The 27,976-nt window shown below is 39.1% G+C and overlaps 1 protein-coding gene and 1 non-coding gene across 2 annotated transcripts; one reads left to right on the plus strand and one right to left on the minus strand.

The window, feature by feature from the left end:
- The first annotated feature begins 315 nt into the window (after positions 1 to 315).
- On the plus strand, positions 316 to 27,744 carry LOC102407630 (placental prolactin-related protein 1-like). The gene is made up of 6 exons (XM_025266299.3): positions 316 to 553; positions 15,265 to 15,493; positions 22,406 to 22,587; positions 24,751 to 24,858; positions 26,605 to 26,784; positions 27,417 to 27,744. The coding sequence occupies exons 2-6, from the start codon at positions 15,439 to 15,441 to the stop codon at positions 27,606 to 27,608; spliced, it is 717 nt and encodes a 238-aa protein (XP_025122084.3). The 5' UTR covers positions 316 to 553; positions 15,265 to 15,438; the 3' UTR covers positions 27,609 to 27,744.
- Positions 20,009 to 20,117, minus strand: LOC112583008. The gene has a single exon (XR_003107374.2). It is a non-coding gene; the product is annotated as a U6 spliceosomal RNA (small nuclear RNA).
- Positions 27,745 to 27,976: the final 232 nt, after the last annotated feature.

Consider the following 27,976-nt stretch of genomic DNA (forward strand, 5'->3'; position numbering starts at 1 on the left):
TAGCCCAACAGGCTTCACTCTCTAGCATTCGCCAGGCAAGAATACTGGAGTATGCTGCTGTACCCTCTTGCAAGGGATGCTCCTCACCTAGGGATCAAACCTGAGTCCTCTTATATCTCCTGCATTGGCAGGAATGTTCTTTACTACTACTGTCACCTGGGAAGCACCAAATATTGGTACATATGTACTATATTTGGGTCAAATACTAAAAAATAAAAAAAATAAATAAATAACAGAGAAGGAAAAAGTTAAACTTAGAAAAGTTAGATGTTAAATAAATTTTATAGAGACAATGTATAGAAAAAATAGGAAAGGAAATACTTTCAAATATTGTGATGCCTTCCCCAATAAAAAAATTATACATCTATCAACATGTCAATGTTCTGGTGATGGGCTCATCTGCTGAATGCTCAACAACCATAACTAATTGTCTGATCACTTTCAGGATGAACAGTATGCCCAGGGCAAATTTTACCATATCAATGCCGCCAACTAGTGCCACACCAATTCCCTCCATACCCCTGAAGATAAAGAACACATCCAACACATGCACGTGAGTCTTTTACCTGGGTTTTTTACCAGATCAAATGAGACAGTATGCAGGTTACCAGGCTTCAGATTATTAGAGGTAATGGTAACTATACATGCAGGAAAAGGTTGAGGCCTGTAAGCAATTGAAGAGAAATTACATTATGCAGTTGATGAAGTATGAGCAAAATCAAGGCATGACTAAAAATCTTGTAGTAGCAATATAAATAACAGATCTATAAGTTGTCCATGCAGACAAGTTTAGTTCAACCAATGCATTAGACACAGAATTGCAGCTATTATACTGTACGAAAACAGGAAATGAGTGGGAATGTCCATGTGTAAAATAAAAGATGCAAAATTCATGAATATGTAAGAAACATACCCCAGTTTTTAGATCTCCCCGTTACTAGTGACGCCTACGTAGAAGTCCTATACTGGACCACTCGAGCCATTTCGTCTGCCTTTCAAGGCTCTCCTGATTCTGCTTCTAGAGGAACTAAAAAGCCTCCTGATGAAAGTGAAAGACGAGAGTGAAAAAGTTGACTTAAAGCCCAACATTCAGAAAACGAAGATCATGGCCTCTGGTCCCATCACTTCATGGGAAATAGATGGGGAAACAGTGGAAACAGTGTCAGACTTTACTTTTTTGGGCTCCAAAATCACTGCAGATGGTGACTGCAGCCATGAAATTAAAAGATGCTTACTCCTTGGAAGGAAAGTTTGACCAACCTAGATAGCATATTAAAAAGCAGAGATAATACTTTGCCAACAAAGGTCCATCTAGTCAAGGCTATGGTTTTTCCAGTGGTCATGTATGGATATGAGAGTTGGACTGTGAAGAAAGCTAAGCACCAAAGAATTGATGCTTTTGAACTGTGGTGTTGGAGAAGACTCTTGAGAGTCCCTTGGACTGCAAGGAGATCCAACCAGTCCATTGTTAAAGGAGATCAGTCTTGGGCATTCATTGGAAGGACTGATGCTAAAGCTGAAACTCCAACACTTTGGTTACCTCATGCGAAGATTTGACTCATTGGAAAAGACCCTGATGCTGGGAGCCATTCGGGGCAGGAGGAGAAAGGAATAACAGAGGATGAGATGGTTGGATGGCATTGCCAACTCGATGGACATGAGTTTGAGTAAACTCTGGGAGTTGGTGATAATTAGGGAGGCCTGGCGTGCTGTAATTCATGGGGTCGCAAAGAGTCAGACACGACTGAGCGAATGAACTGAACTGAACTGAAGAGATCATAAAAGTTCTCAGTGCAAGAAGAGAATTGTAACTGTTTCTAGTGACAAATGTTCACCAGACTTATTGTGGTGATAATTTTGCAATATATTTGAGATAATTACATTGTACAACTGAAACGAAAATAACATTATATGTCAACATTATCTATGTATAATGATACCTGAAACTGAAATAGCATATTTGTCAATGTGACCTAGTATGCTGATCATATAATCATCATGTTATATACATGATACATATGTATACCTTCAGTTAAGTTCAGTCACTCAGTCATATCCACTCTTTGAGATCCCATGGACTGCAGCACATCAGGCTACCCTGTCCTCCACCATCTCCTGGAGCTTGCTCAAACTCATGTCCATCGAGTCAGTGATGCCATCCAACCATCTCATCCTCTGCCAGCTCCTTCTCCTCCTGCCATCAATCTTTCCCAGCATCAAGGTCTTTTCCAAAGAGTAAGTTCTCTGCATCAGGTGGCTAAAGTATTGGAGCTTCAGCTTCAGTATCAGTGCCTTCAATGAATATTCAGGGCTGATTTCCTTTAGTATTGACTGGTTTGATCTCCTTGCAGTCCAAGGGACTCTCAAGAGTCTTCTCCAACACTGCAGTTCAAAAGCATGAGTTCCTCAGTGCTCAGTTTCCTTATGGTCCAGCTCTCACATCCATACATGACTACTGGAAAAACCATAGCTTTGACTATATGGAATTTTATTTATATATATAAACATATATGTACATACACCTATGTAAGGAAAAGGTTTTGAAAAGGAATATAATTATATTTTGGATAAAGAAAACAAATAATATAGTATAATTTGTTTTTTCAAATGTGCAATTTGGCTATCATGTTGGGTCTAAAACCTTTTTTTCAAATGTAGTTTATCTTTATGCTGGTAAAAGAAACTGAAATGTGCCTTTAACTTATAACATTAACTGTAGAACAGCTTATTTACAATAGCTAATGAATCACTAAATTTTGAAACCTATAGGCCTGCCCAGTACTCTGCTATTGGTAATTAACCAATTGATCATTGACTTAATTCCTCCTTGACTCAGAAACTCTTATAAGTGCTTGCTGCTGCTATTGCTAAGTCGCTTCAGTCATGTCCGACTCTGTGCGACCCCACAGATGGCAGCCCACCAGGCTCCGCCGTCCCTGGGATTCTCCAGGCAAGAACACTGGAGTGGGTTGCCATGTCCTTCTCCAATGCATGAAAGTGAAAAGTGAACGTGAAGTCGCTCAGTTGTGTCCGACTCTTAGCTACCTCATGGACTGCAGCCTACCAGGGTCCTCCGTCCATGGGATTTTCCAGGCAAGAGTACTGGAGTGGGGTGCCATTGCCTTCTCCTATAGGTGCTTAGTTTACATCAATAAACAAAGAAGGCAGACACTTGTCCTCATGGAACTGATATTCTACCTGGTAGAAGACAGATGATTTGCAATAAACATGAATCCAAGTACATTATATGGTATGTTAACAGGTGATCTGTACTATGGGAAAAGAAATAGTAAAGCAGAAGATGGGGTTTAGGGAATAAAGGTGAAAAAAGGGAGGTGATTTAAAGAAACACAACTTAGACCACACTGAGGGGAGCAAACATGCTCTCTTGCATTCAAGATTCAAGTTTTCCCCTGTCCAGTCAGGTCTCTTGGTCTTCTACCAAATTTCAAAAATGTTTCTGTCTCTGAGGCTCTATGCAAACTCATGCAAACATGCATGTTCTGAACATTCTGCCTCTCTTCAGTTGAACTGGTTTCATAAAAAATTTTTGGTAAACTCCCCCAAATTAAGTAACGTTTTATGCAGCAAATTTTGATAATTTTCTGATTCCTGAAGAGCTAATCTCCAAAGTATTTTCCATTTTTCAACACACTGTCAGTGACCTAATTATAATATGGAAAAATCTTATATATGCATTACTATTCTAATTTATTATGACATTTAAAATATATACACTAAATTAAATGACAGTGAGATAAAAATAAATGGAAATGCTAACATTTTCTTCCCCAGGGAATAAGGACACTCATCTTTATGGCCACTGGACTAATGTATTCTGACTGTACACACATAATTATACCACTTGTTTACCTATCATAATAAAGTAATTTCTTTTATATATAGCTTCAATCAAAGTTCTCAGAATACCGCAAGGGGCCAAGAATACAATTATATGTGAATAACTCTCTTCATATGCATATATAAGATTTTCTGAGCTCAATTAAGTAATCATTTTTAGTTCTTTTGTTATTCCATCAATTCATCTACTGGGAAATAATCCAAACTCTACAATAGGTTTGTTTTTTCAGGTTTAAATCTCAAATCATAATACAGCAGAGCAATGGCCTTGAAAAAAATGGCCTAGTGAAAAAGTTGGCTTAAAGCTCAACATTCAGAAAACTAAGATCATGGCATCTAGTCCTATCACTTCATGGCAAATAGATGGGGAAACAGTGGCTGACTTTATTTTTGGGGGCTCCAAAATCACTGCAGATGGTGATTGCAGCCACGGACTTAAAAGACGCTTAGTCCTTGGAAGGAAAGTTATGACGAATGTAGACAGCATATTGAAAAGCAGAGACATTACTTTGTCAATGAAGGTACGTCTAGCCAAGGCTATGGTTTTTTCAGTAGTCATGTGTGGATGTGTGAGTTGGACGATAAAGAAAGCTGAGCGCCGAAGAACTGATGCCTTCGAACTGTGGTGTTGGAGAAGACTCTTGAGAGTCCCTTGGACTGCAAGGAGATCCAACCAGTCCATCCTAAAGGAGATCAGTCCTGGGTATTCATTGGGGGACTGATGATGAAGATGAAACTCCAATATTTTGGCCACCTGATGCGAAGAGCTGACTCATTTGAAAAGACCCTGATAATGGGAAAAATTGAAGGCAGGAGAACGGGATGACAGAGGATAAGATGGTTGGAAGACATCACAGACTCAATAGACATGCGTTTGGGTGGACTCCGAGAGTTGGTGATGGACAGGGAGGCCTGGCGTGCTGCAGGTTCATGGGACCAACAAAGAGTCGGACATGACTGAGAGACTGAACTGAACTGAACTAAAATAGCCTAGAAGAAGAAATAAAATGTCATATGGATATCATTATATATATGCATTTGTAAAGGAAATTAATGAAAACAATCAGAAGACTTACAGTTTGCTGAAACAGAAAGTGTACTCACTCAGAGCTGAATATACATATCATCTAGAAAAAACACTTTCTCAGCTTCTGATGACTTCTAAAGAAGGGGACTCCAAGACCTTCATCTCCAGCCTGCTGTGGACTCCTTTCCACTTTCCTCCTCAACTTCCCTCCATGAAATCTCTTCCCTAGGTTATAAAACACACCTTGGGCTTCTGGTTCAGACAAGATGACAATGATCTCTTTGTGTCCACTCCTTTGCTTGTTTTGGAAATAAGAAGAGACCACTAAAAGAGACCTTTTATAGTTGGCAAGAAGAAGGTGAACTAGTTTAGGGCCTTAAGAATGCAAGAGCAACACAGCAGCAGCTAAGAGAAGACAACCCAGGCCCAGTATTCCTGACCTCCAACCTAGCATCAGAAGGCAGCCTGAGTAGGGCTGTTCCTCCCAAGAAACAAATGTGAAGGAACACCAGGTGGTGGTTTAGGTGCTAAGCTGTGCCTGACTATTTGTGACCCCATGGACTGTAGCCCACCAGGTTCCTCTGTCCATAGAATTCTCCAGTCAAGAGTAAGAATTCCCATGCCCTCTTCCCGGGGATCTTCCCAACTCAGGGATTGAATCTGGGTCTTCACAAGGCAAGTGGATTCCTTACTGTCTGGGGCACCAGGAAAGCCTAAGAAACTCAATAATCACATGGATATTTGGAAAATAAAAGGATAAAAACAAATGTTAATATTAGATAAAGTAAAATTTAGAGCAATGGAAATATCTACAAACAAAGGAATACAAGGACTTTACATAAGTAAAAAAGAGTCAATTCAGCAGGAATTGATAATAATCCTAAATATGTATACACCAAACAACATAATCTCTAAATACTTGAAGCAAAAATAAATACATCCTCTGAATACTCCTATAAACTTTAATGAGATTGAAACTGTGACATAAAACTTTTGAAAAATAGATCATCAATCCAAGATAGTTTGACCAGAGAATTCTAATAAATATTTTAAAAATTAAGATCGATTTGATATAATCTCTTCAAGAAAATGAAAGAGTAGGAAACCATTCCCAACTAATGAGATGGGGCCCATATTGATCTATATTAAAATCAAACAAAGGCAGTACAAAAAGGAAATTTCAGTGTAACGTTTCCACAAATTTGGTATTAAAAGTTTTCACTCTCACACATACAAATCAACCAAATGATTTCAACAATGTATAAAAACATCTCTTGATAATTGTGGTCCCATACTAAGTCTGGTCCCATTACCTATCTCTTCAAAGGGTTTAAGTGAATCAAGGATACAGTCAGTTAGGGTCCCAGTAATAATATTTTGATACCAGAAATACAGTGACATATACTCAAGTCTAGGTTAAATCAGAAACTGACTTCTCCTATTAAAGTTAATCGTACCCAGTCATCCTAAATGCCTAGCAAAATTAACTACAACTAGATTCATAAGATAAAGAAAACATAGCTACTACTTAGAAATGGTGGGTGTGTTTGATATTCTTTATATGCCCCTCGGGAACCCTGTTGATCATTTTCTATTATGTTATGCACCTTTGGAGGTTGAGAAGACCAGACTTTATCCCTCTAGCTCTCCTGGCCTCTGACTTCTACTTGAGTTTGGCCAAGGGTGGACAAAAGAGAATGGTGAGTCAGTAGAGAAAGTGATTAGTGGATTGATTCTTTCCTCTGACTCCTTTCTTGCTGGGAAGTGGCCAGGTTTCTCCACTGAAGCCCAGAGCTCTGGTCAGAGGCCCTTGCTTTTAGCTGCAGCTATGTACAAGACTCTTTAGAGACTGCAATATCCATTCTCTTCCTTTGCTCTGTTGGCCTAAAAGTGTTCATGCATTCATGTTCTTGCCTGTCTCTAAGAGTTTTCCTTTTCCTTTTAAGCTATCCTTATCTCTGATATGGCTTCCAAACCCTTAAAGTTCATTGTGTGTTAGTCGCTCAGGCATGTCTGACTTTTTGTGATCCCCATGGACTATAGCCTACAAGGCTTCTCTGTCCAAAGGATTCTTCAGACAAGAATGCTGGAGTGGGTAACCATTCCCTTCTGCATGGATCTTCCCTGACCCAGGGGTGCAACCCAGGTCTCCCACATTGCAGGCAGATTCTCGACCATCTGAGCCACCAGGGAAGCCAGTTTTCTTTATTTTTCTTACTTGTGTAAATCATCTTGATTTCTGACAATGATAGGGGTGGCTATGGAGCTGCTAGATAAAGATGGTCCCTCAAAGATCTAATGCTAAACTGCTTATAACAGGAGGGGGACATCTTTTTTCCTGACTCCAAAATCATAAATACAAGAACATGTCACAGGTCATGTAAAAATAAGTGCTGAGAAATCAACGATTTAAGAATGAATTTGGTCAAAGTGCACAAACTTTAAGCTGTAAGATGATGAATAAGGTCTGAGGATCTAATGTGTAACCTGGTGACTATGGTTTGTAAAGTGTTATTGACATTTGTGGGGCTTCCCAGGTGGTGTTCGTGGTAAAGACCCCTCCTGCCAGTGCAGGATGCATAAGAGACATGGGTTGAATCCCTGGGTCAGGAAGATCCCCTGGAGGAAGGTATGGCAATCCACTCTAGTATTCTTTCCTGGAGAATCCCCATGGACAGAGGAGCCTGGCAGTGTATATAGTCCATGAAGTCACAAAGAGTTGGACATGATTGAAGTCAGTTAGCACACATGTAAGAGAGTTAAACTTAAAACTTCTCACCAAAAGATCTTGAAAGGTAAATATGTGAGGTGATATTAATAGATATGTTAATTAAATCAATGAGGGAATCCATTCATCATGTATACCTATTTAAATTATAATGTATACTTTAAATATCTTGCCATTTTATCTGGAAATCATATTTTTAAAAATTGAAAAAAGGAAAAACCCAAGAATTTCAATACTTTTTATATCATATTATAGATATTTCAGCCATTACTCTTGGTATGTAAAAGGGTTTTTTTATTCCAGATAATAACCAGTGGGATTCAATGGATATTCAGAAAATGAAGAAACCATGGAAATTGTCTAGAAAATCCTCTCATATTAAGGACATATAAGGAAGTCCAAGAATTATTATGTCACTTATCTAAACTTATAAAACTTGATGCAAAAGTAGCAATAGAAACCAGGTTTCCTAGGTTTAAGTGAATCTTTACCCATTACCAGGCAAATGGAAATATCTCCTATGCTCTGCAAAACTTGATTCTTATCTTTTTCACAGAACTGATCATATTCCTCCTTGTATTCACTGTCTAGTTTGCATAAGTTTTACCAAGTAAATTGAGTTCCTTGAAGGTTCGATCCTGGCACGTCTGTTCTTCTCACTCTATATTCTCACATATGGCTAACTCTTTATCAATGCCATTCCTTCTCCCTGGAAGACTCTCTCTCTTTTACCTCATGACGTCCCCGACATCTTTCAGATCTCAGTAAAGACCACTTCCCCAAAGCAGCCATTCCTGATTCTGACACAGCTCAGGTCTCCTTGTTATGTGCACATATGGCATTCTGTGCTGTTTCCTCTTGACACATGTCCCAATTGTGGTGCAACATGTAACTTTGAAATTTACCTCTTTATGTTTTTTTGTTAAAGTTTAAGTCCTAATTCACAAAGTCCACATGTGTGCTCTTCACTGCTGTCTATTCTTTGCATCCAGAAGGCCTTTCTTATGTGTTTGTTCAATGAAACACTTTTATTCGTGCTGAGTAAAATTCCAATGAATTTTTGATTCCGCTCACAGCATATAGTGAACTAAAACCACTGAGGTCTTCTCTCCTCACCCAAACCCTCATACCCTGATTATTTGGACATAATTACAGAACTAGAACTGTGGGGGCTTCCCTTTTGGCTCAGCTGGTGGAATATCTGCCTGCAGTGTGGGAGGTCTGGGTTTGATCCCTCTGTTGGCAAGAGTCCCTGGAGAAGGGAAAGGTTACCCACTCCAGTTTTCTGGCCTGGAGCATTCCATGGACTGTATAGTCCATGGGGTCACAAAGATTTGGACATGACTGAGTGACTTTCACTTTCACAAAACTGTAGATGCATTTGTTTTTAATCATCACCTTATTAGATAGAAACCACTTGATTTTCAGTCTGTTATTCCATATACACAAGCCCTCGCAGTTCATATCTTAAGATAATGTGATAATTGAGTCACTGACAAAAAGGCTGAATAGGACAGAACTAGAGACAGTGCTCTGAACCTGCTTCTTGACTCTACTATTTACCATAGGATTCTCAACTTCAGTAGAGGAGTTCAGTTTCTTATCTGTACTCTCTGATGATGACAGATAAAAATACTTTAAGGAGAGCCTACAAATCAAATATTCCTGCATTGTACACAAGCACCTAATCTCTCTTGGAAGTTACAAAAGAAATTCACCTCGTTGATGAATTGTTACCTACTTTTCCCAGATGAAAGTACCATCTTCCTCCTTATGGCTTCCTAATTTCATCCTCATCATTTTTACCTCCCTGACCACATTCTGACTTATATTATAGTTAATTATCTGAATAACATCAATTCCCACTCCTTTAATTCAGTTCCATTGGGTCTACAGGGTTACGCCAACTGCCCTGAAGTTACTATTTATTGAGTATCAAACATGGCAGAAACTGGCCAGCCATTTGTTCTTTCTGAGGTAAACATTATATTTAAAAGCAAATACCCAGCCTCTGGTGTTTTGGATAAACTGACAACTGGACAAAATCTTAACTGCTATTCCAGATAAAAGTTCCTTTTGTGTGGATTTTTTTTCTTTTAGAGAGAACTTGCATTCTAGATAGCATTCAGGTAAATAGAAATTGGACTGATACATTAGCTGGAAAAAACCCACTGTTGCAGGAAACAAAAGTAAACAAATCATGCATCGCTGTATACTTCAAGACCTATTTTATTAGGAGCTGGCAGCTCAGACAGTAAAGAGAGTCCCCGTGCATACAGGAGACCTGGGTTCCATCCCTGGTCAGGAAGATCCCTGGAAGAGGGCATGTCAAACCACTCCAGTATTCTTGCCTGGAGAATCCCCATGGACAGAGGAGCCTGGCGGGCTGCAGTCCAAGGGTCGTCAGTCCAGGGGGTCATAAAGTGTTGGACATGACTGAGCAACTACATACAGCAAACTTCTCAAGTTGACATCCTGATATTTAGAAACAGTTTCTCTCACTAGTGTGCTTAACTACAACTCCTGCTATTCAATGGAAGATCAAAGATAAAAGTAATATTCCATAACAGTCAAGTAATTATTTCTATCAAGGTATTTTCTGAAAGCTACGCTAGAGAAATACACTGTGGGATAGAGCAGGTAATGAGAAGTATGAGACCCAAACACAGAAGCTGCACAACCAATTGACAATTTTCTTTTTGGAAAAAGAATAAAACCTCAGTTTGGAATCATGTTTTATACAGAGATTTGCATAATCTTTGGAAATGTAAAGGATTTTCTACTCTAATTTTCCTTTGCCAGTTGAGAAAACCAAGCCCTAGAGAAGTGAAGATAAGTTTTCCAAGTCAAAGAGCAGGTAAGTTAGGATTCTGATGAGAGCCCAGTGACAGGTCTTAGGGTTCAGTTGCTTCATCTTTAGGCTGACAGCTAGAGATTGGGGTACCGGTAATGGTCCCGTCTTCAGGCTGAATTGCTTTTATTTTGGGAAACCTTTCTCTTTGCTCTTAACACCCTCAACTGATCACATAAAATCCACAATCTATTGGTTTAAATATTAATTACCTCTAAGAAAATATGTTCCCCGGTGAGCATGTCAAAGAACTACAATTTGAAAGAAATGTTCAGTTCTATGGAATACGTCACCATGGGCCTCAGGAATTGAATATCTATGCTACCAGTTCCACATTTATGACCTTGGAAGGGAAAACAAGAGTGACAGTTTTTTTCCCCCCATTTAATCACGTTCAGTGTTTTTGTGCATGCAGGCTGCCTTTACAGAATGCCAGAGGCTGGGTGGTTTATAAACCACGTTATATATCACAGTTCTGGAGGCTAGAAGTCCAAGATCAGGGTGCCAGCATGGTTGAGTGAGTGAGGGCCTCTTCCAGGACATATCCCTAAATAGAAGGGATGAGCAAGTATTTCAGGCCTCTTTCACAAGGGCCCTAATCCCATTCATGTGGGCTCTGCCTCATGACCTAATCATTTTCCAATGGTCCCACTTCCTAAAATCGTTACTTTGGGGATTAGGTTTTCAACATATGAATTTTGGGAGAACACAAGCATTTAGACCATGGCACCCAATGAGGAGACTGACTTGTCTAAGGTAACCCAGTGCCTCATCCATACTGAATGCTCTGTGGTGCTGATAGGAAGCCAAGGACTAAGGAAGCTGAATCAGGACCAGCGGCCCCAGGTAGAGGGTCTGAGATGGCAAACTCCTTGATGGATTTCACAACAATATAAGAGTGTTTCCAGGGTCTTCCTTGGTTATCAGTCATTGAGCAATCCCCCCACCCCTCCTATACATGTTCCGATTTGAAATATGAGTTAATTACTGAGTTCTTAGACAAAGTACCTTTTGACCAACATGGAAACATCACCACTATGCATATGAAGAAAAGGGCCTTTGACAGATACAAATTTCAGTGTGGAAAGTCCTCAAGACTTTATTCACTTCAGATAGCAATTACAAGTTTGGGGATCTCCCAAGATCATTCTTGGGTTCCATAAACAGCTAGGACTCCAAGAGCTCACTGAAAGCTGTTATACATGTGGTTATGGTTTATTCCAGAGCTTTGATTTATTTTTAATTCTTTTTTTTATTTTTAGTGCAATATAATTTATTTGCAATGCTATAAATGTCAGTTTTTGTTGAGCAGTGAATAAGTTATACATATACCTATATACACTCTTATTCAGATTCTTTTCTCATGGAGCACAGACGGGTTCCAAATAGGAAAAGGAATATGTCAAGGTTGTATATTGTAGTCAGGCTTATTTACCTTATATTCAGAGTACGTCATGAGAAACGCTGGGCTGGATGAAGCACAAGCTGGAATGAAGATTGCCGGGAGAAATATCGATAACCACATATATGCAGATGACACCACCCTTATGGCAGAAAGTGAAGAAGGACTAAAGAGCCACTGATGAAAGTGAAAGAGGAGAGTGAAAAAGTTGCTTAAAGCTCAACTTCCAAAAACCTAAGATTATGGCGTCCGGTCCCATCGCTTTATGGCAAATAGATGGGGAAACTGGAAAGAGTGGCTGACTTTATTTTTGGGGCTCCAATATCACTGCAGATGGTGATTGCAGCCATGAATTAAAAGATGCTTACTCCTTGGAAGGAAAGTTATGACCAACATAAACAGCATATTGAAAAGCAGAGACATTGTTAATGAAGGTCTGTCTAGCTAAGGCTAAGGTTTTTTCAGTAGTTATTGTGGATGTGAGAGCTGCACTGTAAAGAAAGCTGAGTGCTGAAGAATTGATGCTTTTGATCTGTGGTGTTGGAGAAGACTCTTGACAGTCCCTTGGACTGCAAGGAGATCTAACCAGTCAATTCTAAAGGCGATCAAGTCCTGGGTGTTCTTTGGGAGGACTGATGCTAAAGCTGAAACTCCAATATTTGGCCACCTCATGTGAACAGTTGACTCATTGAAAAAGACCCTGATGCTGGGAGGGATTGGGGGTTGGAGGAGAAGGGGATGACAGAGGATGAGATGGCTGGATGGCAATACTGACTCGATGGACGTGAGTCTGAGTGAACTCTGGGAGTTGGTGATGGACAGGGAGGCCTGGTGTGCTGCGATTCATGGGGTCGCAAAGAGTCAGGCACAACTGAGCGACTGAACTGATGGGACCAGATGACGTGATCTTAGCTTTTTTGGTGTTGAGTTTCAAGCCGGCTTTTTCATTCTCCTCTTTCACCCTCATCAGAGGCGCTTAGTTCCTCTCGCTTTCTGCCATTAGAGTTGTAACACTCACATATCTGAGGTTGTGGATATTTCTCCCAGCAATCTTGATTCCAGCTTTTAGGACTCATCCGGTCCTGCACTTTACATGACGCTCTGCATATATCTTAAATCAGCAGGGTGACCATATTTAGGCTTGAAGGACTCCTTCACTAATTTTGAACCAGTTTATCATTCCTTGTCTGCTTCTAACTGCTGCTTTTTGAACTGCATACAGGTTTCTCATAAAACGGGTAAGGTTGGTCTGGTATGCCCATCTTAAAAATTTTCCACTTTGTTGTGATCTACACAGTCTGGTGAGGTCACTGAAGCAGATGTTTTTCTGGAATTGCCTTGCTTTCTCTGTGTTCCAGCAAATGTTGCCAATTTGATCTCTGGTTCGACCGCTTTTTCTAAACCCAGTTAAGCATCTGGAAGTTCTAGGTTTGCATAATGCTGAAGCCTAGCCTGGAGGATTTTGAGCATAACCTTACTAGCACTGGAGATGATTGCAACTGTTCAGAAGCTTGAACATTCTTTAGTACTGCCCTTCTTGGGAATTGGGACAAGGTTGACCTCTTCCTATCCTTTGGCCACTGCTGGCTTTTCCAAATTTTATGACGTATTGAATGGAGCCCTTATTAGCATCCTCTTTTAGGATTTTAAATAGCTTTGCTGGAATTCCATCACCTCCAATAGCTTTATTGGCAGCAGTGCTTCTTAAGACCCACTTGACTTCACATTCTAGAATGTCTGGCTCTGAGTGAGAAACTACACCATTGTGGTTATCTGGGTCATTAAGATATTTTTTTGTATAGTTCTTCTGTGTACTTTTCCCATCTCTTCTTGGTCTATTCTGCTGTATTAAATCACAAAATACCAAAGAATTAAAGTGATCTTGAGAAAAAAGAACAAAGTGTGAGACCATGGCTGCTGATTTAAAACTATATTAGAAAGCTGTACTAATCAAAACAGAATGCTTTGCTTCTGGCATGAAAACAGACACATAGATCAACAGAGCAGAACAGTGAAGCCGGAAAGAAACGCACACCCATATATTGTCAGTTAGCTTATGAAAAAGGAGCCAAGGATATCCAATGGGGAAAGGACAAGCTTTTCAAAATGGCACTGGGAAAACTGGATAGTCTTATGAAAAAATGAAACGGTACCCCTGTCTTTTACCATACAAAAAAATCAACTAAAAAGGGATTAAAAAGTTGAACGTAAGATTTTAAGTGATTAAACACCTAGAAGAAGACACTGAGGTAATCTTCTTGCCATCGTTCTTTGCAATGAGGTTTTGGGTTTCACACCAAAAGCAAAGGCAACAACTGCAAAACAAACAAGTGGAACCACATCAGACTCCAAAGAAAGGAACATCAACAAAATCAAAGGGCAATTTAGAGATTGACAGAAGATAATCCAAATCATATATTTGATAAGGGCTTAATATCCAAAAATACAGACATACAACTCAAGGGCAAAAACCCCCAAATAATCCAAATTTTTAATGGAGTGTAAGGAAAGTAAGAGTTTCAATAAATCTGAAGATTAGACTGTAGATGAGAGACACAACAAAGTTTTCCTTCTAGAACAGTAAAAGCCTATGCCTTCCACTTTCTTCATCTCCACTCACTTGTTTGACAATTACAGTTCAACGTGTGCATTCTTCAGTCCATAGCAATGACCCCACAGTGAGCTATAATATGTACTAAGAACAGCCCCACCAGGGAAAAAAAAAATCCTAATATTTGCATCCTTACTAATGAAGCGTATCAAAAGGAAGGCAATTTCCAGAGTTTACCACTACATTGTTTTCTATATTTCATTTCAAAATTGAGCCACCTAGTAAGGAAAATAATATATATAATATATATATATATATATATATATAAAATATACAATATATAGATAAAAATCAGTTTTAAATGGGAGCATTAATGGATTATAATTTAGGGGTTATTTATTACTACTGTTGTAACTGTAGTCCTTTTGGATCTCTACTGCATCCATTAATAATTGATTATAAATATTAATGCCAACACAGGGACACAAACTACTAAAGTTATAGCAAATAGAGAAAGACATAGAATATATTAGGCAAGAAGTGAAAGTATTGGAAGTCAGCAATGGTAGTAAAGGGCAGTTTTGCCTTGAGAGGAAGGAAGGTTCTCAAAGTTTCTTGAAACACCAAGATTGAGCCAGATGTGACAGATTAGCTTAATTTGTAAACCAGAAACTCTACCAGAAGAAATTTAAGTTCATAAAAACATTACGATGCTAAAACCCAAAATTTAACAGAGAATGGTGTAGGGTCATGTATATAGACATTCAGAATTCTCCATTGCTTAGTGTATCAGGCACTCAAGGACCACCCTCACTGAAGTCTTTCTCTATTGCTCAACCTGCAGGTACCAGCATGGAGTAAGACAGCACTACTCCACAGGCAGTAGAACCCTACCTTTATGGCCTCATGGCTTTCCTTAAGAAGCATTCCATGCAGCACATTTCCTCCATCCCAACCCATCAGGCTGACTTCCCACGGTCAATAGGAGTCCTCACCCTGGGATCATTCTGCAATCCCCATGGCTCCAGCTCCCAGCTTCCGTGGACACCAGTGGACTTACAACCCTGTCCGAGGTATGAAAGGCTGCAGCATGGCTTGTCTATGTGGTTCTCGCTCTGTTCAGACTGTCACAGATTAGTGAGTTCACTTCCCAACAGCTTCAAATGCCTCCCCCGTCCCAGTAGTTGGCCATGGACGCGGGGATCTCTCCCCTGCGCTTCAGCTCCCTCTCCCCAGGTGCAGGCTGGTCCACTTGCTCTCCTCCTTCTTTCCCCTTCCTCCTTGTCCCTTCTTTCCTTTGTCCTACCAAGTTCTATGTGGATCCGGATATGCCTTCTCAGTAGTCGGTGAGTCCTGCCAGTACTCACCTGGTCTTCTGTGAGAACTGCTGCATCTTTAGATATTCTTGATGCATTAGTGGAGAGAGGTGTACCCCACTTCCACCTACCCCTCGTCATCTTGTCCACCCCCATTTGTGCATGCATTAGAAATGAGTTTCCCATTCTATTAAGTAACATTGCCATCACCACACATATTTAACTTTTGCTTTTTGAGGAGAACACAGATAAGTTCCACTCTCTTCAGTTTAGTCAGTCATTCAGTGGTGTCCCACTCTGTGTGACCCCAGGGACTGTAGCACACCAGGCTTCCCCGTACATCCCGACTCCCAGAGCTTGTTCAATCTCATGATTAGTCATGAAGCTCAAACTTAGATCCTCACCTTATTAATTTTTTATACATGAAAATATGCAACCTTTAAAAAACTCTCCCAATTTTCCTATTCTCCATTCTTTGGCAATCATTTTTCTACTCTGAATTCTTTTTTTTTTTTTTTGAACTCTTTATACTTGAGATCCTATGGTATTTGTCTTTCTCTGACTTAGTTTACTTAGTGTAATGCCCTCCAGTTTCATCCATGTTGCCACAGATGGAAGGATTTCTTTCTAATTCTAATGGCTAAATAATATTTGCCTATATATGTCACATCAAATAGTTTTAATGCATTCACCTGTTGAAAGATTGTTGTTTCTGTAACAAGGCTACTGTGAATAATGCTGCAATGAACATGGGAATACAGGTCTCTCTTTGAGACAATTATTTCATTTCCTTTGACTATATATCCAGAAGTGGGATAATGCATCACATAAACATTCTCTTTTAAATTTCTTGAATAACCTCTACAGTATGTGTTCATTGGGGTTGCACCATTATACATCCCTACCAACAGTGCATAAGCACACCTTTTTATCCACATCCTCAATAACATTTGTCATTTCTTACATTTTTTGGTATTAACCTTTCAAACAGGTATGAGGAGATATCCCTTGTGCTTTTGATCTGCATTTCTTTTGATTACTAGTGATACTGAGCATCTTGTCATATACCTCTTGATCATCTATTTGTCTTATTTGTGGGAAAATGTCTATTCTTTCAAGATGGAGCATACATTATGTTTACTATATTCCAATATACGAAACTCAGTTGCCTACCTATATATCAACAACGAACTATCAGAAAGTGGAATAAAGATAACAATCCCATTTGCTATTGCATCAAAAAAAGATAAAACACTTAGAAATAAACAAGCAAGGTGCTGAAAGATTTTATGCAAAACCTTTAAGACATTGATAAGAGAAATTTAAAAAGATTTAAGATACGTAAAGTTAGGTTGTCTATAGAATGTGTTTCTTGAGGTAGGATTTGTATTACTATAAACTTCCCTCTTAGAACTGCTTTTGTTGCATCTCTAGGTTCTTGATCATCGTGTTTTCATTGTTCTTTGTTTCTAGGAATGTTTTGATTTCCCTTATGTCTTCAGTAAACTGAAGAAACTCATTATTTAGAAATGTATTGTTTAATCACCATGTGTTTGTGTTCTTTAAAGTTTTTTTCCTATAATTGATATCTCGTATCATAGTGCTCTTGCCTTGAAAATCCCATGGATGTAGGACCTGGTAGGCTGCAGTCCATGGGGTTGCTAAGAGTCGGACAGGACTGAGCGACTTCACTTTCACTTTTCACTTTCATGCATTGGAGAAGGAAATGGCAACCCACTCCAGTGTTCTTGCCTGGAGAATCCCAGGGACGGGGAAGCCTGGTGGCTGCCGTCTATGGGCTCGCACAGACTCGGACACGACTGAAGCGACTTAGCAGCAGTAGCAGTAGCAGTATCATAGTGTTGTGGTCAGAGAAAGTTCTTGATATAATTTCAATTTCCTTAAATTTATTGAGGTTTGATTTGGGACCCAAGATGAGGAGAATGTTCCATGGGCACTTGAGAAGAAAGTGTATTCTTCTGCATTTGGATGGAATGTGTGGAAGATATCACTTAGGTCTGTTTGCTCTAATATTTTCTTTTAGGCTTAAGTTTCCTTATTAATTTTCTGTTTTGTTCATCTGTCCACTGGTATAGGTGTGGTGTCAACATACCCTACTATTATTGTGTTACGGTCAATTTCTCCTTTTTTGTCAGTTAATGTTTACCTTATGTATTGAGGTGCTCTTATGTAGGGTACATAAATTGTTAAAATTGTTATCTGTTTTTCTTGGACTGATCCCTTGATCATTTGGTAGAGTCCTTTTTAATCTCTTATAATAGTTTTTATTTTAAGGTCTATTTTTTCTGATACGAGGATCATCAATCTGGCTTTCTTTTGATTTCCATTTGCATGGAATATCTTTTTCCATCCACTCACTTTCAGTCTGTGTGTGTATCTAGGACTGAAGTGGGTCTCTTGTAGACAGCATATATATGGGTCTTGTTTTTGTATCCATTGAACCAGTCTGTGTCTTTTGGTAAGAATGGAAGAAGATAATAGTAAATAAAGCAACTGATAAAGGATTGCTTTCCAAAATACAAGCAGCTCAAACAACTCAGTCATCAAAAGCAAAGGCAAGAACTGCAAAAATAAACTAGTGAGACCACATTAAACTCAAAACATTCTGCATAGTAAAAGAAGCCATCAATAAAATGAAATCACAACCTATGGAATGAAAAAACAATTTGCAAATCACATATTTGGTAAGGGCTTCATATCCAAGAATATATAAGAGACTCATATAACTCAGTATGAAAAGAAATCAAACAACCCAAATTATTAAATGAGCAAAAGAAGAGTAAGTGTTTTGAAAAATCTGAAGAGTAGACTGTAGATGACAGACCCTGTGAGTTTTTCCTTCCAGAACAAAAGCCTGTGTCTTCCTGGCATTGCTCTCTTTAACTCCAATCACCTGTTTGGTGACTGCAGTTCAGAGTATACATCCGTTACTCAATAGCTCACCCAACACTGAGCTATATGTGCTCAGAATAGCCTTATTAACTATAACAAACTAATAATTACATACTTAATCTTGAGGCATCTAAAATCCAAGGTGATTTTCAGAATTTTCCAGTCCATTGTTTTCTACATTCTCTTTCAAAATTGAAACACCTAGTATGGAAAAATGAGTAGGGGACCGAAACAATACATGCATAGAAAGTCATTTATAACTGGGAGCATTACTGGATTATATTTTTGGGGAATGTATTATTACTAATACTATTGCAATTTTATTCCCTTTAATTCTCTGCTATACTAGTGGATATTGATTAAAAATAGTAATAACAACATACAGTACATAGTGCTCAGGGTACAGTAGATTAAGAAAGACAAAGCTTATGAGGCTGAAAGGGAAATCACAGAAAATTAGCAACGGTATCAAAACAAAGTGCAGTATTGCCTAGAAAGAAAGCAGAGTTCTCTAATTGTTCGGAGACAACATGGACAAGCAAGATGTGAGCCAACCAGCTTAAACTGTGTACCAGAAACCGCACCAGAAGGAAAATGAAGTTCATAAAAATATGCTAATGCTAAACGCCAAAATCCAGACAGTAAGAGAATAGGGTAGGGTTTATGTAGATGCTGAAAACTACTCAGAGAGGTAGACATGGAAGCAAATACACTAATGAGCATCAGAAAGATCAAAGCACAAAAGGGTCTGAAAAATAAATCATCAAGGGACTTGGTAGTCTGATCAAAAGAATAAGAGAATCAAATTAGAAAACCAAAATATAAAGACTTGTGCACGTGATAGACCCAGAGAATGCTCAGCAGAGAAAATTTCGGCCTTCGTGGCCAGTGAACAGAAGCCTCCAGCATGAGGAACAAAAACCCTGGGCAGGACTCATGACTGTGTGCTTCTGGGAACAGCCTCAGTTTCAAAGTTTGGGCACTATACCACCTAAAAGCGAACGCAGACTAGGATTATAGCTTGCTATGCACTGAATCACAGACAGTAGTGTTTGTGAGTTTACTTTTCTCATTCAACTATAAAGTTAATGAATCACTAATCAATGATAATTGACACCATTAGTTTCCAGTCAGATCCTCTTTAGTCATACAATGGATATCTGAACCTGTTATATGATCCCCAGTAACATTTTTTAGAATTTAATTTCTTGATGTTTAATTGAAGGGGAATTGCTTTACAATACTGTATTGCTTTTGGCCAAACATCAACATGAATCAGCCATAGGGACACCTATGTCCCCCCGCTCTTGAACCTCCTTGCCACCTTCCTTCCCATCCTACCCCTTGAAGCTGTTACAGAAAAATATGGAAGGCTTCACAAATTTGTGTGTCATCCTTGGGCAGGGGTCATGCTAATCTTCTCAGTGTTATTCCAATTTGTCATTATATGTGCTACCAAAGCAAACACACAAATAACAATTGGAGGAATGTCATGGAAACATGTATAATATCATTTAGGAAATGAATCGCCAGTCCAGGTTTGATACAGGACCCTTGGGGCTGGTGCACTGGGATGACCCGAAGGGATGGTACGGGGAGGGAGGTGGGAGGGGGGTTCAGGATGGGGAACACGTGTTTGCCCGTGGTGGATTCATGTTGATGTGTGGCAGAGCCAATATAATATTGTACAGTAATTAGCCTCCAATTAAAATAAATAAATTTAAATTAAAAAATTAAAAAATATATTTGAGATAAAATATTAAAAAAAACAATTTAACAGAAAAAAAAATCATATAGTTAGTCATCTACCAATAGATGATCAATTACATTAGGAATTAGGGTATTCTGCTATATTTATCACCTCTTATACACTTGAATTTTATAAGGTCCAAAGTTTCATGAAGGAATTAAGCATATATTTATGCATAGCACATGTATACATGCACAGAAATATATGCACACAAATACATTTCTGTTATATAAGCTATTATCCTCCTTCCCTTCACAATAAGCTCTTTAGCTGATGAGAGAGATAGTCCCAAATTTCTCCAACTTATATGTCTCCTTTTTGAGAACCACTTCTTTTATTTTCATCACCTAATTTTAATTATTCATTTTATTCTTAGATACCATGCCCATTTAAACTAACTAAGAGCAGAGAAAACCTAGTAAATGCTGATATCTTATCCTTAATTAAATTATCACTCTTCTGGTAATTTGGAAAAAGAATCATGTTCAGATCTCATTCAGAAGGATAAAATCTCTATTTTATCAGTTCTCTTGTCCAAACTCAATTTTTGCTCACTTCAGTCTTAAATTCTGCTTACTTACAAAGCACACACAGGAAAAGTAATATTAAAATCACGCTTGAAATAGTCTATGATTTTATGCCTCTGTTGGTCAAAGGTAGGGCCAGGAATAATTTCTGAAATATTACAATATATCATGGAAGCATGAAGGTCTAGTTCTACTGTCAAAGAGGAGATGTTTGGAGATGGTTCAAAAACTAAGACTCATGGGTTGTCAGGATGTAGTCCCAACCAGACAGGTAAATTTTGTCCCTAAAAAATCAAACTCAGGAAGAGGCAGGCCTTGTTTGAGAGCCGATGATGTTGTCTTGGGTGCTGACCAGGTAATAGTCTTGTATTACCATTTGGAGATTTATTTGCTATTTTCTTGAAGAAATGAACATAATGAGAAGAATAAACATGGAAAAGAGTAGAGGAGCTGCCAGGGTGCCTAGAAGAAGGGCTGGCCAGGAGAACCAGGCCCCCACATTGATAATTGTCAAAGACTGTAACAGTGAGTGTTTTATAGACAGAGCAGAACAAGTGCATATAAAAACAATGTTCTAGGGTCACTGCTGTTTTGCAGCCAAAGACAAAGTATTTTTCTCTTTAAGCAGAGTCATCATAGCTCCTGATGTGGTCCTGGTTACACACATGCAGACCGAGGGCCACAGGCATGTGTGATGTGACATCAGGAGGTGGACAGATGAGTGTATTGGTGCCCAGTCACCTCCATCTGCTTCTAATGGGACCTGGGGAAAATTACTTGTCCTCTCCAAGTCATCACATCTTCATTAACATAACCGGATGATCATAGTGAAGATTAAGGCTATCTCACAGGGTTCCTGTGAAACACAAATTTTAAGATGTTTTAAAGCTTTTGGGAAAGTATCAAAGACATGCATGGGGTTACTAAGGTGAGTGAGCAGATACAAGGTACAGTATCTTTTTCTCTTTGTATTCTCTCTGTACTCAATAGCAGTGATCAGTCAGTCACATGTTTACTCTTACCCCAGTGTGATGGTAAATCACACAGATCAACTGGACTTTTCTTGTCATTTCACTGTCTAAAATTCAAGCATTAGTCGATGTAGAGTAAAAACATTGCAAACTCCTAGAGGGCCTCGCTGCTCAGAGTCTGCAGAGTCCCAATACTAAACTGTCTTAAAAGAATGGCCTAAATACTCTGGCTCATAATTAAGTTCCAAATGTTTGCAGAGCACAGAAGTACTTCTGGAAGCAATTCAAAAATACGGGGAGTAACCTACTTCTCCAACTCTCTATCTGTGCAAATATTATCATCCATCTAAATTTACACTGAAAGCGCTCCTTCTTCCCCACCCCAGCTTTACAGCACCAACTCCTGCTCAGAGCAACAGGGAAAGAAAAGGCTTCCCTCCACAGGATGGATTTGATAATCTCAGCTGACTAAATCATCTCAGAATGGCTCATGTTTTTATTTAAACAGGGTCCTGCCTGCTGCTGCTGCTGGTCATGTCTAATCTGCTCCTGTGCCAAGGCAACTCATGCCCGTCCTGCGGTCCTGACGTGTTTGTCACCTTCCTGAAATCCCTTACAGACTTGTTTATCGATGCTTCCTGGCTCTCCCATGACTTCTATAACCTTTCCACAATAATGTTCCATAAGTTTGTAAGTACTATGGTGGTGGTGGTTTAGTTGCTAATCGTGTCCTACTCTTGTGGCCCCGTGGACTGTAGCCCGCCAGGCTCCCAGAAGGAAACCTCGCCTAAGTGATGGGACTATACTATCCTTTAAACAAGAAGGCTGCAATAACACCCTCTCTAGGTCAAAGAAGCCGTCAGTTCATAAGATGTTGAAATCGAAGAAAGGATCAGTTTTGTGAAATCTCAAATAAAAGAAGTGCAATAACTTTTTCAATTTCCTTTCATTCATTTTCTTTTTTAAATTTCCATATAAATGATTTTGTATTTGTCAGCTAGGAATGCCATAAAATAATACAATAGACTCAGTGGAATAAACAGAAAATTCTTTCCTCACAGTTCTGGGGGCTAGAAGTCCCAGATCAGGGTGCCAGCAAGGTGAGGTTCTGGTAAGAACTCTTTCTTCCCAGGCTGGTTTCTCCATGAGTCCTCACAAAGTGTGGGGGGGTGGGGAAGAGAGATAGAGGAAAAGACGCAGAGACACAGAAACATAGAGAAAATTCTCTGGTGTTTCGCTTCATGAAGACACTAAACCTATTGGATGAGTTCCATCTTAAGAGCTCAGTTAACGTTAATGGGCTTCACTGGTGGCTCAGATGGTAAAGAATCTGCCCACAATGTGAGAGACTTGGGTTCTATCCCTGGGTCTGGAAGATTCCCTGGAGAAGGGAATGGCAAGCCACTCCAGTATTCTTGCCTGAGAAATCCCATGGACAGAGGAATCTGGTGGCTATAGATCATGGGATCCCAAAAAGTTGGAATCCTTTTCAAAACACAGTACTTTGGCAGTTGGGTCTCTAACACACGAATTTGATGAATGCAGATTCAGTCCACAATACTACCTGACACAAAGCATTTGTAGGTGGGACTGGGGGAAGGAAGCATGTTGATTTTTCTGCTCTTTCAATGTCTCTCTGGGCTTTCTTCTCCAGGCTCAGAGTAAATAGCCAATAAATGAGAACTGCTCTACAGTGAGAAGGCAGCAGCAACCCACTTCAGTAATCTTGTCTGGAAAATCCCATGGATTGAGGAGCCTGGTAGGCTGTAGTATATGGGGTCACTAAGATCGGACACCTCTGAGCGACTTCATTTTCACTTTTCACTTTCATGCATTGGAGAAGGAAATGGCAACCCACTCCAGTGTTCTTGCCTGGAGAATCCCAGGGACAAGGGAGCCTGGTAGTCTGGCATCTATGGGGTCGCACAGGGATGGACACAACTGAAGTGACTTAGCAGCAGCAGCAGCTCTGCAGTGAAATGGGTGGATGGAACATGTTAAACAAAGCTGAATCCCAGTCACAGAAATGAGTCCTTTGTAGTTTTTTTAATGCTACAAATTATTGTTCTAAGATTTGCAGGGAATAGGTTTTGAGCTACAATAGAAGGGGTGTTTACAATTGGAAATAATTATTCTCTTTCTGAGGAAGGTGTTTGAAAGTTGTATGTTAATTCTTTTAGGTCAGTCAAGGAGCACACAGTAGAGCAGACAGCTAATAAAAGGGGGTGCTAAGGTTTCTATTAATTTCACGTGGTTCTTTTTACTCACTAGATTTTCTTACATCCTCCATTTTGACCATTTTTTTCCCAACTCTTCCAAGTAAACAAATATTAAATGGTTAAATATGGTGCATGCATGCACTCTAAGTCACTTCAGTCGTGTCCAACTCTTGGCAACCCTACTGACTATAGCCGAACAGGCTCCTCTGTTCATAGGATTAGCCAGGCAAGAATACTGGAGTATGCTGATGTACCCTCTTGCAAGGGATGCTCCTCACCTAGGGATTAAACCTGAGTCTTGTTATATCTTCTGCATTGGCAGGAATGTTCTTTACCACTAGTGTCCCCTGGGAAGCACCAAATATTGGTACATATGTGCTGTATTTGGTTCAAATAGTAAAAATAATGATAATAACAAAAAAACAGAGAAGGGAAAAGGTTAAAATTAGAAAAGTTATGTGTAAAATCATTTTTTTAGAGACAATGTATAGAAAAGTAGGAAAAGAATGACTTTCAAATTTTGTAATGCCCCCCCATTAAAAAAAAAAATACACGTCTATCAAACATGTTAGTGTTCTGTTAATTGGGTCATCTACTGAATGCCCAACAACACTAATTGCCTGATCACTTTCAGGATGAAAAATATGCCCAGGGCAAACTGTACTATATCAATGCCACGAAGAGCTGCCACACCAATTCCTTCCATGCTCCCGAAGAAAGACATAAAGCCCAGCAGATGAACGTGAGTCTTTCACCTGGGTTTTTCACCGGGTCAAATGAGACAGTGTGTAGGTTACCAGACTTCAGATTATTAGAGGTTATGATAACTGTACATGCAGAAAAAGGTGGAGGAACGGTAAGCAGTTGAAGAGAATTATATTATGCACTTCATGAAGCATTAGGGAAATCAAGGGATGACTAAAGATCTGTAGTAGCAAGATAAATAACAGATCTATAAATTGTCCATGCAGACAACTTTAGTTCAACCAATGGATTAGACACAGGATCGCAGCTATTATTCTGTAAGAAAACAGGAAATGAATGGGAACTTCCATGTGTAAAATATAAGATTGAAAAATTCATGAATATGTAAGAAATACACCTGTTTTGAGTACTCCCTGTTAGTAGTGACTCCTGCTTGGGAATCCTATACTGCACCACCTGAGCCCTCGCATCTGCCTTTCAAGGCTCTCCTGATTCTGCTTCTACTTCTCTGACACCTTCATTCTTCATTCTCAGTGACTCCTCCGTTGCCCTTTATTCTTAAGTTGTAAGTCTCCCCTACAAGGCCTTTAAACATTGCTTTGCTTCTCACGGCGGCAACAATTGCCTCTGTTCTGAGGACAACACAATTTACATGTTAAGCCTCAATCATTTATGGCAAATCCAAATTTTCACTGTTATAATCTCTCCTTTCTGATTTCCTACATTATCCTTCCTCCTATCATTATTTAAAATATTTCCACATGCATACTCCCTTAAAATTCTATCTTCTCTCTCTACAACCTTCTTAATGATACCAGCATTCTTTCCCCCTGTTAAGCTCATTAATAATGAGTGTGAACAAGGAAAAAGGACAAAGAGGAAGAAGAGGAGAGATTTTCAATAAGCTTAAATTTAAAGCTTATTGAGAGTTACAACATGGCCTTACATTTTACTCAGCACTTTATGTGCATTACTGTATTTAATTCTATTCAGTTCTCTGTTCTTTACCAGTAAAACAGTTCATGGCTGTAAAGAAATCAAGCATATTAACTAGAGATCTTCAGCCCCCGGGATTTTCAGGCTCAATTCTGCTAGTAGTAGTGAACTAGGGGGGAAAACCCTCTATTGTGAATCCCACTGATGCTGTTACTAAAGACAACGCTGTGCCATTTTCTGCCTGGACACGTGTCAACAAAACAGACTGTTCTGATATCAGCAGGGGGCTGGGTGTTGGGATCAGCTGAGGAGAGAAGCCTGTTTAGGAATGTCATGTCTTCTTCCTTGTCTCTTTGTTGTAATATCATAAAACAATTACCGATCAAAAATCAATACAAAGGACTCATCTGATTCATTAATATGAATGAATCACTGGGTGAGAATGATGTGGGCACAGGTGGAATCCCTCTTTCCTGGGTCAGGCACTGCAGCACATACTGACTTGCGTAAATACTTAGATTCTCTCATGGAAATATACAAACACAAAAGAACTCACTGAGTGGTGGTAGAATTTCAGAGGAAAAAAGAAAATTCTTTATGTTATAAATTAGAATGCATCAGAAGAATCAGTTCCTAAAATAAGCTAGATTTTTAATATTTCAGCAAAGTGTGAACTAACAGCTTACATTTTATCCTTTTGCAACTTTTAATACCTTCAAAAATCTCTGCATGCACATAGGAATAACCAAAAGTTTTTTTAGGTCAGCTGCTCTGAGCAAAGATCACATGTTATCAAAACCATTGCATTATCATTATTTTAATGAGACCATTTCTTATGGCTGCTTAGAATGAAGACCTTAGTAAGTGGACACTCGTGTTACTGTACTCCTGGAATAAACCTCTGTACCATCTAGTCACGGAGCTGCAGAGTATGAAAGAAGTGTCAGAGGCTTTCCTATCAAGCACCATAGAAATTGAGAACATGTCAGACAAACTTCAAATATTCATAGAGAGTCAATTCAGCAAGGTGAGCGTCCTGTAGATGGCTTTCTTGTTTTGTTCATGAATGGAAGAGGTGACCTCTGTAATGCATAAGGAGTTTGGAAATATCTCATTTTGTAAGAAAAAGGTTCATCATTAGTATATGTTAGACTGCTACTACATAAAGCAGGAGCCTAGTCATTCATGGTGATAGATTCTACTGTAAAGGAATCAGAATTTCACTGCAATTTTTGACATGTGCAGCCTTCCCTGCATTGCACATAATTCCACCAAAAGCTTGCCTCTTCCTGGGCACTGGTGGTTGAAATATTTTCAAGAGTAATAGTACTAGAGAAAAGAATTTCCAATATCAACATTTTTCTTCAAAGTATCCCAGGACATCTGCTATTGAAGTTCCACTTGTCTGCTTTCTCTGTTCTCCTCAAATCAATGGATAAGAGAGGGAAGGAAGAGAAGAGAAAGTTAAAACTAAACTTGAGTTCCATTTCTACTTTTTAGATTTCTAATAGTTTTCTCAGAGGCTGGCTCCAAAAATCGATATCTAGAGAGTTTTATATTCATATGTCTTCCCCAAATCTTTAGTTGATAATTGGAAGAAAAAAAGATAAGCAAATACTAATAAAACACATAAGAAGTCATTATCATTTGGGTATTCAGATTATTGTTTCAGCCTTGAAGACGATACACGAGGCTCCCAGTAGCTGGTCAGGACTCCCATCCCTGATGTCCAGCGATGAAGATAGGCGTCTTTCTGAATTTTATAACCTGTTCCACTGCCTGCGCAGGGATTCAGGTAAAGTTGACACGTACATCAAGATTCTGGCGTGCCGAATCTGCAAAACGTGCTAAATCCACATCCATCCCATCCAGCTCTGAGATGGTCATGATGATCTATCCCACAGCAAGCTGCTTTGAAATTTACAGCTTTTTAATGCATGCTCTGTAATGGGTCTCCTCTTAAAAAAATAAACACAGATGCTTTAGAGATGTGAAAATCTAAGAGGGCAATTTGTTAACATTTCTTATCTCCATTTAAGAGTAAATCAAAAGAAAATCCACCCCTACAATTGAGAGAATGAAGCTCCTATTAAAATTAGTCACAAATAGCAGAAGCAGGCATTACAAAGAAGACCATTAAGAGATTCCGTAAGAATCACAGCCAATGATTCTGGGTCAAGTTATTAGAATCAAAGAATTAGACAATTGTTCATGGTTCT

The sequence above is a fragment of the Bubalus bubalis genome, chromosome 2, assembly GCF_019923935.1.
Source record: "Bubalus bubalis isolate 160015118507 breed Murrah chromosome 2, NDDB_SH_1, whole genome shotgun sequence".
Lineage (NCBI taxonomy): Eukaryota > Metazoa > Chordata > Mammalia > Artiodactyla > Bovidae > Bubalus > Bubalus bubalis.

Bases quoted from the DNA above. Each gene is read 5' to 3' on its own strand.
- LOC102407630 (XM_025266299.3), top strand. From the start codon at position 15,439: ATGGCTCCAGCTCCCAGCTTCCGTGGACACCAGTGGACTTACAACCCT. The intron at 22,588-24,750 runs GTAAGTACTATG...GATCACTTTCAG, and splicing joins CAATAATGTTCCATAAGTTT to GATGAAAAATATGCCCAGGG. The intron at 24,859-26,604 runs GTGAGTCTTTCA...ATGGCTGCTTAG, and splicing joins ATAAAGCCCAGCAGATGAAC to AATGAAGACCTTAGTAAGTG.